Source organism: Myotis lucifugus, unplaced genomic scaffold (assembly GCF_000147115.1).
Source record: "Myotis lucifugus unplaced genomic scaffold, Myoluc2.0 scaffold_502, whole genome shotgun sequence".
Lineage (NCBI taxonomy): Eukaryota > Metazoa > Chordata > Mammalia > Chiroptera > Vespertilionidae > Myotis > Myotis lucifugus.
In genome coordinates this window covers 233,923-251,544 of record NW_005871550.1, presented here as the reverse complement: position 1 = coordinate 251,544, position 17,622 = coordinate 233,923, and the positions used below count along the sequence as shown (strand labels likewise).

The window sequence follows — 17,622 nt, the reverse complement described above, 5'->3', positions numbered from 1 at the left end:
CTGGAGGATCAGAAGTTGGGCTTTTGTATTCATGTCTATCAGTCATTGGCTACAGGCAACCCTGAGGTGTGCATGGGGGGAATATAAATGGAGGCATTTTTCAGTTCCTCACATGAGCAAGATGGTGCCCGTGCCTGAGGGCAGGCCTCTGAAGGTGGCAGGTGCCGGCTCTCAGCAATAAACTCACATGTAGAAGTTGAGCTGCTAAAAAGGATGAACACGGACCTGGGTGGAGCACCCATAATGTTCACTATGAAAAGGATCACAAAGCCATTGCGTGGCCATAAAGTGGTACCACAGCAAACCACCGCATACTGGTGTCCTGAGAAAAACTGAAGACGAAGGTGGAGAAGGTCTTTGCTCAAATGTTTATATGAAATAATATCCCAGAAAAATGGACTCCCAAGTCCTGTTCTTGTTCACGAAATAGCATGCAAGGGCTCACTAAACTTAATGTGTTTGTGTCCCTGGGGTGAGTCACAAAAGTAATGGGGCAGTGGGCTATTTATTATTCATCATGGACTATTTTTACTTAGCAAAGCAGGAGCTTGATGCTCCTTCAGACCAGGGATGCAGATGTTTTAAATTCTCATTTGACTTTGTCTGGAAACACCCATCCCTCTGAGGAGAAATGAAACACAAAGCCTTGAAAAATCAAATAGAAAAGGACCATGAATCTATTTAATGGGGAGATACAAAGGTTTCTAAAAAGAGAACCTGTAGGGATGGCAGGGGTTGGCGGTAGAGTTTGTTTTGAAATCTAACCCAGGGGAGATGCTCTGATGAGATACTGATGGTCTATGAACCCAACAGGAGAGAAGAGAATGGATGGAGGAAGTCTTAGAATTCTCTTCAAAGCATCCTAGGAGGATGACCAGCTTTGAAAACAAGTGACAGGGAAGAGAGAATAATGTCCCCTGGACGTTTGATACAGGATTCTAATTTTAAGGCTTTGTTGTGCAGGATTAAAAGAGATGACTGTATGGTTGGTACCCAGAAGCCCTAGTCAACACACTGGACCCAGGCCTGGAAGCCCATCACGGGTAGCCATTACCAAGAGGCCAGAAAATACAGTGGAATATTGCCTGTTACTCCAATAGGGCCAATCACGGGCTTTTAGATTTCTTTGTGGATTTTTCTTTAATGTGTATGAATTTGGGGAATTGGTTTTTAAAGCTGTTGGAAGCCTTGTAAATAAAGGCAAACAAGGGAAAAGGAGATTATGTGCTAGTTCAATTACTCCTTAAACCAGCCCAGACAGATAAATGGTATTATTCCGTTTTACAGATGAGAAACGCAGGGCTTGGAAATATTAAATCATTTTCCCACACCCTTGTGCATTAAATGGAAATATGAGTAAATTTCATTATATCCATTCCACCCACCAACAAATATTTATTGAGCACTTACTGTGTACTTGTTCTGGACACTGGGGAACCAAATGATTATTTGAACCTGTATTTAGCTGATCCTGGAGGCCATTCTTTTTTTCACCAGCATCTGGAAACAAAACTCTTTTAAATTTGAGTTCATGCAAATTTATATTACTCTATGATAAGAGATTTGCATGGGTTGGAGAGAATATGGAAACGAAAGGTCTGGAGCCAAACCATTTTGCCTGATACTTAAACAAACAAACAAACAAACAAACAAAACAGAAACAACAACAAAATGAATAACAAACGTTTAGGGTTACATTTTTCTGATTATAAAACTTGGAAAAAAGTCTAAGGAAGGAAAACTCATTTTTAAAGTTATAAGCTAGAGATAATGAGAATAATTATATTCAAGTATGTTTTTCCAGCCTCCTTTTCTACTTTTGGATGTTAAAATTTTTTTCTCTTGGTTTTAGTTTTTAAAGGTTTTATGTATTATGTCTGTGTGTGGCTTTCTTCATGTTTATCTGGCTTTGGGCTTTGTACCACTAAATCTGTAGGTTGATGTCTTTCATCTGCTTTATATTTTTCAGATATTCTCTCTTTACATATTGTTTTTGTTCCATTCTTTCTCCCTTCTCCTTCTGGTATGTCAATTACATGTATTTATTAACCTTCTCAATGTATGCCTCGTGTCCCTTACTTTTTCTATACATACTTCACCTTTTTCTACCTTGGGCTTTATTCTGATTTTTTAAAGTTATCTTTTAGTTTATTCATACTCTTAAGCTGTATCTGATTTTCTATTAAACTCCTTCACTGAGTTTTTCATTTCTGTTGTTGTAACTTTTCAGTTCTAGATTTGTCCATTGGTTATTTTTCAAGATTTTCCGTTTTCTACTGAAATTTTACCTTTTATTTTCCTGAACATATTCAGTATAATTATTTTAAAGCAATGTCAAACAACTACACTATCTGGATCCTTTGTCTGTTTCCATTGTCTATATTTCTCTTGAATTTTAGCCATAGAGCCTTGCCTTCCAGTGGACTCCCAACTCAGAAGCATTACTCCTATCTGTCCTGGTGACATTCCATGAACAGTAACTTAAAACCAAATAATAGTTCTCCATTCTAGGATCTCATCAATTTTAAGATCCACTGTTGATATAATGATAGCTTTTCTGGGGGTTGGCGTAAAGAAATACGACAGGAAAAATATTCATGTGACCTCAGGTCAGACATATCACATAGTAAAAGAATATGCATCTAAGAATGACAGAAATACAGCGGAATTCCTCAGCCTTGGCAGACTTGATTGTGCATCCTGAGGCTGTTTCTCTTTAAGTCTTCTTGTAAAGCCTCCTTCTGGAGAGAAACAAAGGACCTGAATTGTCCTAAAGCTTTCTTACCTCCAAGGGCTCGAGAACTCTCCAAGGTTCCTGCTAGTTACACCCACATTAAGTGTATGAGAATTCTGCACATAGGAAATTATGGGTGGGAGCCTAGTGGACTATGGCAGTACCTACATCCAAGGAGAGAAGACCCCTACCCTCAAGCTCACTGTTGAAGGGATTTCTTATCTTCTGCTGAGACTGATGTGGCTTCAGTACAGTTCACCATCTTTCAGTATTTCAGGACTGGTCTTGGGTATCACCTAATCTTTCTTGGCCATAAGCTCTAGCAAGCAAAGCTCAAAATAGATGAAGAACTACACTTGAATTAACAAATCATCACCCTTTGATAAGCTAACTGGCCACAGATTCAAGTGCCTGCGGAGCCAGGCAGCTGGGGAGGGGTGGGGAAGTGGGTAGGGGGGCTGTGGCCACGTGAAGAATTCAGCCTCCATCTAAACAAGAGCTACTTCTCGATGACAGTTGATTGTTGCCACGTGGGGATACAGGCCCAGGGTTTCCAGACCTGAATTTAATACAGATTTTTATGAGAACTCTTTTGATTTTTATGTTGGCAACTACCCCATTTTCTAAAACTTGCAGGTATAACACACCATGCTAGTAAGATGATTGCAGTCTGTGGACTCCTGTCGGTTGCTGCTGAGCTGCATGTTCAGCATTGAATGAGTCTGTACTATCAGAAGGTGACGCCATCACGGTAGCAGGGTGGAGTGCTTCTTCTGCGTTCTCCTTCCATTCCTGGAAATACAGGCACTGGCGCTTTGAGTCCATGTGTACTTTCCTTCCTTTTTTTCTAAATCCTCACTCAAGAAGTGAGGACATTTTTTTCATTGATATTTTAGAGAGAGAGTGGAGAGGGGGAGGGAGAGAGAGAAGAAAGAAAGGGAGAGAAGGGAAGGGAAGGGAAGGGGAGGAGAGGGGAAAGGAGTGGAGCGGAGGGGAGGGGAGGGAAGGGGAGAGAAGAACATCGAGGGGAGGGGAGAGGAGAGAAGAACATCAGTGTGGGAGAGACTCATTGATTGGTTGCTTCCCGCATGTGTCCCAATGAGGGTGAGGGGGGTGGAGGGGATCAAACCTGCAGCCCAGGTACATGCCTTTGATCAGAGTTGAACCCACCACCCTCTGGTGCACAGGCCAGCGCGCTAACCAGTGATATACACCGGCCAGGGCCACAGGTACTTTTTGAGTTCACAAAGTACACTGCACTCCCTATACCATTATAGGAACTTTTTACAGCTCACTCAGTGACTTTTTTTATTTTTTAACACTTCTGATTGGCTTTGGACTCACCCACCAGGGAAACTGCTCATATTATATAGGCCAGAAGCAGAGTATCATTGAGATCAGCCACTGCTTGGTCTGTCGTCAGTCTTAGAGTAAACAACCTGTAATTTAGCTGATATCATCAGCTTTGCCAAATTGAACTTAGGAAATAATTAATTTTAGTTCTCAAATATTTTTAAAGTGTTATCTGAATGGAGATTCTTTTCTTGCCTGGAGGCAAGTTGCTTGAAAGGTAATTGGAACAATTATGGGAAGAAAAGAATGTCAAATGCATAATTGCATTGCATGATGGAGATTGTGTCTGAGAAGAAAGGGTTAAAAAGAGACTAGGATAAACTGACAAACAAAACAGGCCCAGAGGCATGGATGCATGGAACAGGCTGCTATATCTCAGGGGGTGGGACAACGGAAAGAGATTAACCAAAGAACTTACATACATGTAGGCATGACCAATGGACACAGACAATAGTATGGTGAAAGCCTCGGGTGGGCCAGGGACTTGGGGGAATGGGGCTAAATGGGTGTGTGTGTGAAATTGGTGGCCATCTGTAATACTGTCAACAATAAAAAAAAGGAAGGAAAAAAAGAGACTAGGGAGGCTAGTAGAGTAATTGGTACCGAAACTCAGTAACTAAAGGTTGGAGTCTTTGGGGGAGTTGTTTTGTGTCCTTAGGCAACTATTATTTAGTATTGTGTCACAATCCACTTGAGAAGAATATGTGATCTATCTGATAGAATATTTCCAGGATATAGCTAATATCCTGTTCAGAGCTCAGAATAGCTGGTGATGCTTTTTCTACTTTAACTGAATTAGAGAATAAAAATAACTTTGTAATGAATATTGGTAAGTGTTTAGCTGCAAAGTTATATTAGGACATCAAGGGAATTCGTTGTTTCCCTGAATTTACATTGTGCTCTAGTACTTTTAACTATAACTTTCAACACACTCATGTTCCTGAATATGAAATCTAAAATCTAAGTTCAGTTCATATATGCACTCTTGTTTCTGATCGGTTCTACTTTCTGGGTACAACACAAATATGAAATAATCTACTTTAATCGCCCATGCTTTAGAGATAATATAACAACACTGAAAAACAATAACCCTTCCACACAGATCATAAAATCTAGGTGAAATGGTTATTTTGTCCATGCCTGCCCAGCTCCCACACTTGGAGAAAGAAATGAACATGATCATATAAGAGCCCGTCGTGGCGTCAAATTTCTTTACGTAGAGAATGAAATTTTTTTTAATTTAAAAATAAGTTGTTTAAAAAGGTGAAGATATGACTAATACATGCATTTCCTATTGTGCATGTTCTCTTGGTAATTCCGTTGAGTGCCATTGTTAGCAGGCTCCGTGTCACTGCCTTTTTCATTCAGTTAAACGTGAAAAGATTCGATCCTAAAATGGAATGCTTCAGACTTTTAATAGCTCTCCTGTTCTTTCATTCTCGCTTTAGTCATTGAAGAAAGAAACTGCTCAGACCCCGGGGGTCCAGTCAATGGATACAAGAAAATAACGGGAGGCCCTGGACTCATCAATGGGCGCCATGCAAAAGTTGGCACCGTCTTCTCCTTCTTCTGTAACAGCTCGTATGTTCTTAGTGGCAACGAGAACAGAACTTGCCAGCAGAGTGGAGCGTGGTCAGGGAAGCAGCCCATCTGCATAAAAGGTAACTTGCAAAGATTTCCGAAGTCTACAGAAAGAGAGGTGGAGTTGCTGGACTTCGGTAGCTCCCATCCATGAGTTTGAGCTGCTGGGAAAATTCCTTTCTCCCTGAGTCCTCACTGGAACCATATATTTATTAATCTTAGGTTGGAGACCATCCCTAAAAACATTTGCTTCTGTTTGGGACCGCCAAAAAGGTGAAGATGTAACCAATACATGCTCACCCTAATCACAACATCTTGATGTGATCGAGAACAGTATGTGGTTATCAGAGCAGTTTAGGAAAGATGACAGGGCTGAGTTTCAATATGCAAACCCAAGGACTGGATTGAAGCAATCAGGATGCATTTTTATAGCTACATTTATCTCCTCTCTATGTAACATGAAGTTCGTGCAGGAAATGAAACAAGATGGACACACCATTCCTACCAGCCTAGGTGAAGGGAGGTTTGAGATGTTAAAATGTTTACCAGCATCTTTAAAAGGCAGAAAACTCTTGACCCTCCAAGGCAGAGCTCCAAGAACAGATGGGCAGTGCATGTTTAGAGAAAGGAAAGACCCTAATGCCTGGAGCAGGGACAATTGCATGCAGTGAGGAGGCTTGGAGCCCGTCTGGGTGGCTCGGGAGGATTCGTAGAGGCGAAGAGGAGCTGGGGTGATAATCTAGTTGGAAAACAAAGGAGAAGAAAAGAAGGATAGGCAGGAGTGAAAGAATCATGTCAACTTAAAGTGAGGCAATCTGGGAGATAAATGAAAAAAGGTGGTTGGGGACCAGAAAACAAAGGAATGTTGTATAGAGGAGTATGCCCCTTACCCCTTGGCAGTGGGGATATGTCCTTGGCCTAGATTATCCAGATAATTGCCTCAAGCCTCCACTTTCCCTTCTGGGTATTTGTCAACAACCCTAATCATGGGAAAAAGGAATGAAAGAGGGTGGTTTGTGAAAGGAATAAATCCCTTTAGACTCGAGCCAGAAGCGACTTTCATCCCCACCAGCACAGACTCCCCGATTCTTGGTTTCATTAAGCATGGAAAGGGTGTCCCATATGCCCCTGGAGATTTTTGTCAACTCTTCTCTTACAAGTTAATACAACTCCAGTTTTCTAGGTTGCTAATGAGATGAATGTTGGCTGCTTGATTGAGAAAGTGACGTGGGGAGGATTTCTTTTTACTGGGGAAGAAGAAAAGACTTGAAAATTAAACTGGGCTTTGACTCGCCCTCAAAGGGTTGTTAGGAGCCTTCCTTGCAAGGAAGCGACGTGGAGGAGTCAGTTACCCAAGACGTACCAGTTGACACCGCTGTCTGCGTTTACGTGAGAACCTTGTAATTCCCTTTGTTGGGCTAGATTTCAGAATCTTCGCTTTGACTTTTATGCCATTTTGACCAAGTTTGCAAATACTACTTATGTGTCCGGATAATCCTAGTCTGTTAGCCGCCATTGTTCCAAACCACACAGGTGGAGAGCTCTTCCGAAGTGTACACCTGGGCTCTTCAGCGGGGGTATTAGTTGTGTTTCTGCTAAGCTCTCCAAGCTTGCACACGTCCCACCTCCGAGAGCCTGGGGAACGTGTGGTGTCCAGAAAAGGTGGTCAGGTCGGCGTCTGCACTGAATGACGGGAGCAGTTAAAATGGAACAAGAATCTCCAGCGCTGTCTCTTTTATCCCTAGCCTGCCGGGAACCAAAGATCTCAGACCTGGTGAGACGGAGAGTTCTTCCAATGCAGGTTCAGTCCAGGTGAGCTCACCTCCGAAGGTGAAGGAGCATGAAGGTTCCCTCCCCACCCCTTTTCCCACTTGTGTTTGGCCACGCAGCTCGGGTTTCTTAGGGACACTCAGTGCTGATTGGCATGAGAGAATAGGGCTTGTTGGATGGTGGCTGGTTAGCCAGCTGCCTTTAGCCAAGAGGTAGCAATGGTTGGATTTCGCTGGATCCTGGGAAAGTAGGTGGCTGCTGGGAAGCGAGACTTGAAGATGATCTTTGATGAACTGGATTTCCATACTTTACTCTTCCTGAAATGTCTATGTATTTATTATGGCAGCTCCTAGGGAGATGGCATTCCTGCCAGATGCAGCCAGCTGTGGCTCAGGAAGATGTTCTTGGTAGTAACCAACCAGATGAGGCAGGCTGGTGGAGCCCAGGAACTAGAGATGAATGCCTACCCTGAGGAGGACTTTGAACCCTCGAGTGCACCCACCCTGCCTTACTCCTGGAAGGACAGAAGGGCACCACCCAGTAGGGAGAGAACAGACCCATTTCTACTCCTTTCCTTTGTAGGAAATACTCTTCTCATCTCATCTCCCAGCATCCTCTCCTCACTCTTTCCTCTGCAGCCACACGGCCCCCTTGCTTTTGCCATAGCCCTCCAAGCATAGATCTGCTCCACAGCGTTTGCATTTCTGTCTGGAGGCTGCTTCCACTGGATTACAATGAGGTTTAACACCTTGCTTCCTCCAGTCCTCTGGTCAGCTTTTACCTCGCAAAGAGACCTTCCCTGACTGTCCTTTAAAAACTAGCAACCCCTCTCCTCCACCTTGACCCTGAGCTGACTTCTTTACTTAGTGCTCTCTGGCCTTTGCTATGCTTCACCTTTTATATTTTTTAATTGATTTCAGAGAGGAATGGCGAGGGAGAGATAGAAACATTAATGATGAGAGAGAATCATTGATCGGCTGAGGAGGAGGCCCCTGATAAACATCTATTGAATGACTGAACTGGATGGGCAAACAAGGGTTCAAGACCTGGTCTCTCTCTTTAGAACTGGGTATCCTTAGCAAGTTCCTAATCTTGCTGAGACTTTCATTTCCTCTTTTGAAAAAGAAGAGTAATCATAATAACTTCAGTCCCGTGTAAGGATTAAATGCAACACTAACTTTGATTGGGTGTTGGCGGTGTGCCCGTTGCTCTTCCGAATGCTTTATATCTTTTAGCTCATTTAATCCTTACGACAATCTCCAAAGTAGGTCTTATTATCATTTTATTATACATTTTATTACCATTTCTATTACTGATGGGTAAACTGAGGTTCAGAGAAATTAAGAAACTTGCTCAAGGTCACATTGGTAGAAGAAATGGCAAAGCCAAGATGCAAATGCAGGGTTTCCAGGGTCTGAAATCTTTACAGTCTACTCCCTTATGCACGAAACTTTAACTAAGTCTATGTAAAGGCCTTAGCAAAAACACCTTAGCCTTATGCACACCTGTCAGTAATAATTTTTTTGGAAATAGTAACAATAAGTGAGTAGAATTGACCCCAACCCCAACTACGTGACCTGAAATGTTCTTGCAGCAGGATATTCATCAGTCTCTCCTTCCTGTGGCTGTCTCACTCCCATGTCTGTCTTTCCCTTTTCAGGCAGGGCCTTTCCGTGGGGGCAGTGGCAGTGGAATCCAGATTCCACCCCCTTTTCTGATCTTTGTGAGTCACCTGGGCTGGACCCTCAGCCAGTGGGATAAGCCTGACCCACCTGTCCTTCCCAAGTAGACATCTCATAGAGGAGGCCCGAGCTGTTAACAAAAGAACTCCGGCTTTGCATTTTAAAAGCACTTGTAATGGGAGGTCAGGGGCCCTGGTGCCAGGTGTCCCATGTAGATAAGAAAGCAAGCCTAAAACTTGGTTTTAAGAATCTTTCTGGAAGACAGGCTGCTGGAGCGGGGATATGCCAATCTCCAGCAGCCAGGCTTACCGGGAACCCCCGAAGGCAGTGTAGGCCTTCAGCAGATGGCCCAAGAGGTGAGCTTGTTTGCAAATCCGGGAGCTCCCTGAGCTGCAGACCTGGTTCTGAACATGAGCTGAGGATCTCTCTGATGAAATCCATGGGCATTGAATATCTGCTCTGAGCAAAGCCCTGTAGAGACAGCTGAAATTAATCGCTTTAGATGCTATGAAATCGGTGCGGTAGAGACAGCAGGGTGGGAATCATGGCTGCTAAGTGCTGCCTTGGGTACCGGCTTAGCTTCCTGTGTGCCCTCAGGCACTCCCACTTACCTTTCTGGGCTTCCTCCCTCCATTCAATAAGCCGGGATGAGCACATTGATTCCTAAAGGAATTCTAACTTTCCAGTTAACAGCCATTATGCACCGACATAAAATGAACACAAGCTGTAGGATGTGCGTACATCTCCCCCAAGAATCCCCAAGTGGTCTCCGGGGGCTTCAACTTCGGGGCTCATTTAAAAAACCTTTTGACATTTACACACAACACTCCATATTTTTCCCAATCAATGTGCCCTGAGAGAAAGCTCTATTCTCCGAGGTGTACTAATTACATCCACTAATTGCTAAATCAAGCTACTGTAGCAACTCAGTTTAGTTCAAGCCAATTTCTGATATTGCCCCATTATGATAACGGTTGGAGAAAAAAAATACACGTCTGGATTTCTCCCATTCAAATTAACTCCCTTTCCTGTTTAATTTAATTTTTGTGTGTGTGCATGTTAGTGTTCCTTTGGATAGCAGCTATTATGTCAGATATTATCTTCTTTGGTTAAAATCCTTGACAGCTGGAGACATGCCAGAAATGGAAATGGAGAATAAAATGAAGGTTGAAATGTGCAAGATAATTTGCGCAATGGTAGAAGGGAAGTGTGTGTGTGTGTGTGTGGAGCGGGGGAGGCCGGGAGAGGAAAGGAGAAAGAGAGACAGAGAATGAAAGAAAAGGGGAGATAAAGGAAGGAGAGAGACAGAATCCATTGCTTTCTTTGAATGTAACCAAATATCTACATGGGGATTGGCATGGAACTAAAAAGGCCACACTGACTGTCTCACTTTGCTCTCTCTCTGGACCCATGTGCCCCGATGCAGGGAGACCCCGTTACACCAGCTGTACTCATCTACCTTCAGCAAGCAGAAACTTCAGGGCGTCCCTACCAAGAAGCCAGCCCTTCCCTTTGGAGACCTGCCCACTGGGTACCAACATCTGCACACCCAGCTCCAGTATGAGTGCATCTCGCCTTTCTACCGCCGCCTGGGCAGCAGCCGGAGGACCTGTCTGAGAACTGGGAAGTGGAGTGGGCGTGCCCCGTCCTGCATCCCTAGTGAGTCAAGGTTCATCCTTAGGCTTGGGCAGCTTACATCCTACACGGCAGCCTGTGAAAAGTCATTAACCCTTTTTTTGGGCGGGGGGCAGAGGGGTGGGGGGAAGTTCCTTGCCCAAAGGAATGGTACTCTAATACTTTCCCTAGCTTGGTGATGTCTGAAATTCCAGTTAGAGTTTCCTTCCTGTGGCTTAAACTTATTACCCAGGAGAAATTAACTCATTGAATCTTAGATAATTTTGGGGGGATGGGGCATACTTTCTTGTGGCTAATTCTATTATATTTACTTGGAGAAAAGGGAGAGAGCAGTCATTAAAAAGCAAGTGGAGAAGGGGTTAAAGGTGTCAGATAGCTTCTAGTTATGTCATCTTGGTTACCCTGTCAAAGCCCAGTTGTCATCCTCATTAATCAATGGTATTAATTAAGTTATTGTTATTAATTAGACTAGAGGCCCGGTGCACGGATTCGTGCACTGGTGGGGGGGCGTGGCCTGTGGGGATCGGCCTGCTGTGGGAGCGCTGCTCATGCCACTGCAAGAGCAGCCACTCATCCCGGTCAGCCAAGTGGCGCTACCACTGTGAGAGTGCACTGACCACCAGGGGGCAGCTCCTGCATTGAGGGTCTGCCCCCTGGTGGTCAGTGCACGTCATAGCGACTGGTCGACTGGTCATTCTGGTCGGTCCACCATTCAGTCACTAGGCTTTTATATATATAGATAATGAGGTATTAATTACTCATAATGTTATAATGATTACTGAGATAATATGTAGACGTGTTTGGAATAGGGTCTTGCACATCCTAAGCTACCTTCCCATCCTCTTTGTCAAAGGAAAGCAACATGGCTTAGTCCATGGTGGTGAGCTTTATAATGATAGTCATAGTATTTCAAGTCTAACTGGTTTTATACATCATCTCAACCTGTGAGGTGATTGCTATTACTCTATCCATTTTGAAAGCAAAAGACTGGGGCTTTTGAGATTATTAAGCAACTTGCCCAGTAAGTGCCTGGGATTGGAAGTCTCCAATCTTTACCCCAGACTTTATAGCCAACTATGGCAAGGTGATTGATTAATATTTAATAAAGTGGGGAAAAAACCCCACAAGTTACATTCTTAGTCATGACACCGATGGGTTTGTGCTCTCTTGGTTGTGTGACACATTTCTCTTCTGAGCTGATCTTACTGAGCCCCTGCTTTCCCTGTAGTCTGTGGGAAAACAGAGAACATCACTGCTCCGAAGACCCAGGGGCTGCGCTGGCCGTGGCAGGCGGCCATCTACCGGAGGGTCAGCGGGGTGCATGGGGGCAGCCTGCACAAGGATGAGTGGTTCCTGGTCTGCAGCGGTGCCCTGGTGAATGAGCGGACCGTGGTGGTGGCTGCCCACTGCGTAACTGACCTGGGGAAGGTCACCATGGTCAAGACAGCAGACCTCAAAGTCGTGCTGGGGAAATTCTACCGGGATGACGACCGGGATGAGAAGACCATCCAGAGCTTGCGGGTAAGAGAGGGTCACAACGTGGACCCTGGACCTCTGGCTCAGCAAACTCCCAGCTTTAGGAGAGCAGTGATGGTGTCAGTCCTTCACCTTAGCACATTGGCACCCAGCAGAGAGCCTGGCATGTAGCAGGTACCCAGTATTTCATATTGACAACTATAGGGAGGGAGCATCTAGAAAGATTACAGAGTCTTTTTTTTTCCATTTAATTGTTTTAAAAATAAGATAGTAACAAATATCTCCCATTGTGGTCATCAAAAGTTAACCACCTGTTATGTTTAGGGCACTGTACTGGGTAGGCTTTGAGGACATAGAAAGGTTTTATCCAAGATATTCCAAATCAATTTATAATATTTTTCTCTGTTTCCCTGCCTGCCTCCTTCCCTCTATCTCCTTTAGCTACCTACCCACCTATCCATCCATCCACCCACCCATCCATCTGTTCAGCTATCCATCTGTCCATTTGTTCATCCATTCATCTATCCATTCATCCATCCATCCATCCATCCATCCATCCATCCATCCATCCATCCATGGTTTTTGCCCTAAAGAGTCCACAGGCTAGTAGTGGTAGAGACAGACTAGTGTATCATGATTAGTTCAATTCAAGAGAAGCCCTGAGGAAATTAACCCAAATGTAGGTGGAATAATAGAAAAAATACATAAAATGGTAGAAGGTATCACAGATGTAAGCTCCTAGAGGCCCCCATCAAAGAGTGATCAGCAAGCGTTGGGACAGTCAGGGAAGACTTGCAGAAAAGTCTGTGGAACATTCTATTTTATTGGGTTGAAGATAAATGAGATGTTTACAGTGGACTTGGGATTGCCAACTGGTAGCCTGTAGGGGTTTGTGTTTCAATCATGCTAACATATCATTTTTAAATCAGTTATTCGCCAACATTTAAAAATCAGGTTTCAGATGAAGATCTGGCGTCTAGTCTCTGGCAGAGTTAGAATGCTGGCCCCATTACTGCATGGCAGTGGTCAGCCGGAGCCAGGTGGCAATTGCCCACTCTAGATGGAGTGTGTGCCCTCATCGCCTGCAGCCTCACCTTTCCACTCCACTTATTTAAAGTATCAGCCAGGCCCCAGTAGGCATTTCAGTTTGCAACCCTGGAAACAGAGCAATTGCTTTCTATGATCTTTTGGGCAAAGTATCTCCAAATAATCGCAACTGTCTCTTAAGACATTTATTCCCGATAATTCAGCCCCAAGGCTTTCCTGCTCTTGTCCACTGAGGAGTGGACGGCTCACCATTGCTGTCCATTCCTTTCACGTGTAGATTTCTGCAATCATTCTGCACCCCAACTACGACCCCATCCTGCTGGACGCTGACATCGCCGTCCTGAAGCTCCTGGACAAGGCTCGCATCAGCACCCGCGTCCAGCCCATCTGCCTCGCGGCCACCCGGGACCTCAGCACCGCCTTCCAGGAGGCCCACATCACCGTGGCCGGCTGGAACGTCCTGGCAGACGTGAGGAGCCCCGGCTACAAGAACGACATGCTACGCTCGGGGGTGTTCAGGGTGGTGGACTCGCTGATGTGTGAGGAGCAGCACGAAGAGCACGGCATCCCAGTGAGTGTCACGGACAACATGTTCTGTGCCAGCCGGGACCCCGCCGCCCCTTCCGACATCTGCACGGCAGAGACGGGGGGCATCGCGGCTGTGTCCTTCCCGGGACAGGCGTCCCCTGAGCCGCGCTGGCATCTGGTGGGGCTGGTCAGCTGGAGCTACGACAAAACGTGCAGCCACAGCCTCTACACGGCCTTCAGCAAGGTGCTGCCTTTTAAGGACTGGATCGAGAGAAACATGAAGTGAGCCCAGGCCCACTGAGAGCGTGCCTGTGCCTCCGTGCATGCGTGCGTGTGTTGCATGAGGCAGAGTGGACCTGAGGTGGGATTCTGCCCTTGAATTTGGCAGAGCCAGGGCTTCTGATTTCAAGCACAGAGCTCGTGGAGGGTGAGGAGAGCTCGTGGAGGGGGAATAGGCCCCTGCCTCCCCGGCTGCTCTGACCATTTGGAAGACACCTGCTTGCAAGAACTGGGTTGCTTCAAAAAAGACTATGTGACCAGCAAAGAAAACATCCCCATTCAAATGACCTGGTGGCCTTCCCCACCTGCCCTCCCATGGTGCAAATGTCATGGTCAGCCCTGGTGGAGAAGGGTTGACCGGGAGGCCTGGGTTTCATGAGGTCTCTTCCAAGACTCCATCCATCCAGACCAAGCTCCAAGGAGCTGCCTAAGAGACAGCCCAGGACAGCGGAGCCTGGATGAGATGTTGACGGTGGCTTTTGTGCACACTGCCACAGTACTGTGTGGTCCTGTTCCTTCCCCATCTCCTGTACACATTTGAATAAAATAAGGGTTGGCTTCTGACCTACAGGACAAGTGTGCTACGGCTGATTTCTGCATGCTACTGCTCTGAGCGGCATGTGTGGGGGCCGATGGCTGGGTGACAGCCCTTTAAAATAGATCCTAAAGGTATAATTTCCCAAAATGCATATGGCACAGCTGATGCCATCTTTTGAATTCCAGCCCTTGGAGTTTGCTGGGTCGTGGGCTGGGGGAGGAGAGACATGGGTGCCATCCAATAAGGCACAGAGGAAAGTACCAGGAATTAGGTGATGTCTAGTGTTTCTTCTGGTTCTCATGTTCTAGCTCTAGCACAGAACCCTGCCTTGAACCTCCATGAATCTTTATGACAGAGTTTCATAGAATCTGAACTGGAATCACCTATTTACTCCATTAGATGGAGATTTGCCAAGAGACTGTAGCCTCCTTGTTTGCTATAACTTCTGTGATTTTCCTTTCAAGCCCCACTGGAGAGTAGAGATAACAAATGAACTCAAGCCAATCCAACCCCTGAATGATCTCTTCAGTAACGTTCTCTTTCCGTCTTGCTCTCTTCACCAATGTCTTCCTCTCCAAGTCGGTGCATGGAGGCTTCTGTGACTTTAAACACTGGGATGAACAGGGATGAGTTCCTGCTGGTTCCTGGGTGTGTGTGATGAGTCTTCCACATTCCTGGCCATTTTGCTGACATTGACATTGGGTGTGGGGGTCTGTAACCACTGTGTGCTGTGTTCTCTCTGCTTCCCTGAGGCCCAGCCTGCCGACTTGGCTCCTCCTCAGCTCTGGCTGGCACTGGTTCTCCTGACATGTGGGAGTGATGGCTCTTTGACCCTGGTTTGGTCACTCAGACTCATGGCCACAATGATGACCTTCCCTGGCAGCTACCCAACCAGACTCTCCGTGACCTCCTCTTCCTCCCTCAGGGGTCTCTGGGAACTTCTTGGGGTTTTTCCTATACCTCCTGAGTGCTCAGAGACCAGGGTCAGTACAGGGTACCCGGGGGGACATTCACTCCCATAGACCAAACAGGAGCCTGATTCTTCCTTGATATATCAGAGAACTATGACCTCAAAAACTTAGTCCCAAGACTGGAAGTCAGGACACATTTGTCTCCAAATCTGTGTCTTTAAATAATTCCCTGAGCCAGAGGAGAATTTCTGGTACTTTCTCTTTTTGTCAGGCTTTCTGTAAGTCACATTCTACTCCTTTTACTCACCCCCCCCCCCACATCCTTATGGCTTAACTCAACAATTCTCAACCTTTTCCATCTCATGGAACACATTAACTAAAATTCTGCGGCACACTAAAAATATATAATACGTTTTGCTGATCCGACAAAAAATAGGTATAATTTTAATTAATTCACACCGAATGGCTATTGTATTAGCTGTTGTCTTTCTTCTTATTCTTTTTTTCTTTTAACAATCTAAGGGAAAAGAGGTCAGTGCCCCTGTAGTCAGGTACATATTGCAGGATTTAAAAATTCTTGCGGCACACGGGTTGAAAATCGCTGGCTTAATCTAACAGAAGTGTATTATCAATTTCTGAGTAACAAACATCCAATGCTTAGTGGGCTAAAACAAGAAATGTTTAGTCCCTCTCTATTTCAGTGAGTTAGGAATTGGGGAGCTGAGGTTGACATAAGGGTGCAGTCATCTTAGGCCTTAACTGAGGCTGGAGCATTAGCTTCTACAAATACTTTATCAGGTTGCTCAAAATTTTTTTCGTTTTGCTTTTTTTTAAACCTAGGAAGCTCGGATCTTGAGAGGTGCAATGGAAGTCTGATCAAAGAGATCTAAATTCAAATTCCTGTCTTTCAGCTTCTTTTCTAAGTGATCTTGGGCAAGTCACCTAACCTCTCTAGCTCAGTTTCACCATCTGTTAGATGGGCATGATAAAATCTGTCTTGTGTGTTAGCTGTGATGATTTAGTGAGATATTGTATAAAGCACTGAACATAGTAAATGGCATATAGTTGGTGCCTAGATTACTTGGCAGGGCAGGGCTGTCCATCTGGGCACAGCGCCATCACGCCACCACATCTGCATCTGTGGGCACATCTCACATGGGTACCAAGCTCGTACTCTCCGTTCTCCAACCCTCTCCTGACACCTCCCCTGGATCACATGTCCCGTACTTTCTTGACATCCTCTTTACTATTTAGTGCCATTTTCCATCTTTGCCTCACCACTCAGATTTGGTTCACATTCAAATCATCTCAGAAATCAATGACTCTGATCCCCTCCGGAGCAGGATCTGGTGGTCTTTGGCTGGAAGACATTGAAAAAAACGTGTGTATAAGTATTGCCTAAATTTACTTAAATGAAATTTATTTATATTCATAGATTTTACTTAAATGAATATTTTTTATTACATGGTACACAAAATTTAAGTAAAATCTATGTTATTTAGGCAAGACTCTTACTTTCCTTAGAGTGGCCAGGTTTACATATTAAGTCGACTTTCAAGAATAACTGAATAGTCAACTCACCCTGTATTCACTTACATAAACTCCAACAGGAATTGAGAGGAAGGGACAGTCCAAGTAGGCCAGTGCTTTCAGTTAACTTGTCATTCACAGGGTAGTTAGAAATTCAGTTGAGTCTTTGGAGTGGTGGATGGGAAGGAAGTAGGATATTGTTAAGTACAGAAAGACATTGGAAAGTACATAAGATTAAGCCTGGAGGGGAATGGCTTCGAGAAGGGCCATTATTTCTCAGGATGAAGCCATTATTATAACGACAGGTGAAGTTGGCCAATTAAGACAGTGCCAGTCAAGGTGTGGTCAATTGGTGGTGGATCTCAAATGCTAGGATTAATAATTTGGCTTCTTATTGCAAACATCAAGCTCATTTTGAAATCTCCAGAAGAGTGAAAGGATAGAATTGGAATTCTAGAAAAGCCTGTCAGGTTGGCAGTGCTAGACAGAGGCAGTGGTTGGAAAACCCAGCCTAAGCTCAAATCCCAGCTCTGTCACTTACACACTGTGACCTTGAGC

The 17,622-nt window shown here is 44.9% G+C and overlaps 1 protein-coding gene across 5 annotated transcripts in view; it reads left to right on the top strand.

The window, feature by feature from the left end:
* The window catches only part of PAMR1 (peptidase domain containing associated with muscle regeneration 1), an 85,002-nt gene extending 70,344 nt beyond the window's left edge, over nucleotides 1-14,658 (top strand). For all 5 annotated transcript variants that reach the window (XM_023744967.1, XM_006103736.2, XM_023744968.1 and 2 more), the window contains 5 exons: nucleotides 5,536-5,748; nucleotides 7,414-7,480; nucleotides 10,547-10,779; nucleotides 11,984-12,276; nucleotides 13,556-14,658. In XM_023744967.1, coding sequence (XP_023600735.1) covers nucleotides 5,536-5,748; nucleotides 7,414-7,480; nucleotides 10,547-10,779; nucleotides 11,984-12,276; nucleotides 13,556-14,092 — 1,343 coding nt within the window. In that variant the 3' untranslated portion in view covers nucleotides 14,093-14,658. The remainder of the gene's footprint in view (nucleotides 1-5,535; nucleotides 5,749-7,413; nucleotides 7,481-10,546; nucleotides 10,780-11,983; nucleotides 12,277-13,555) is intronic.
* The last annotated feature ends 2,964 nt before the right edge of the window (nucleotides 14,659-17,622 follow it).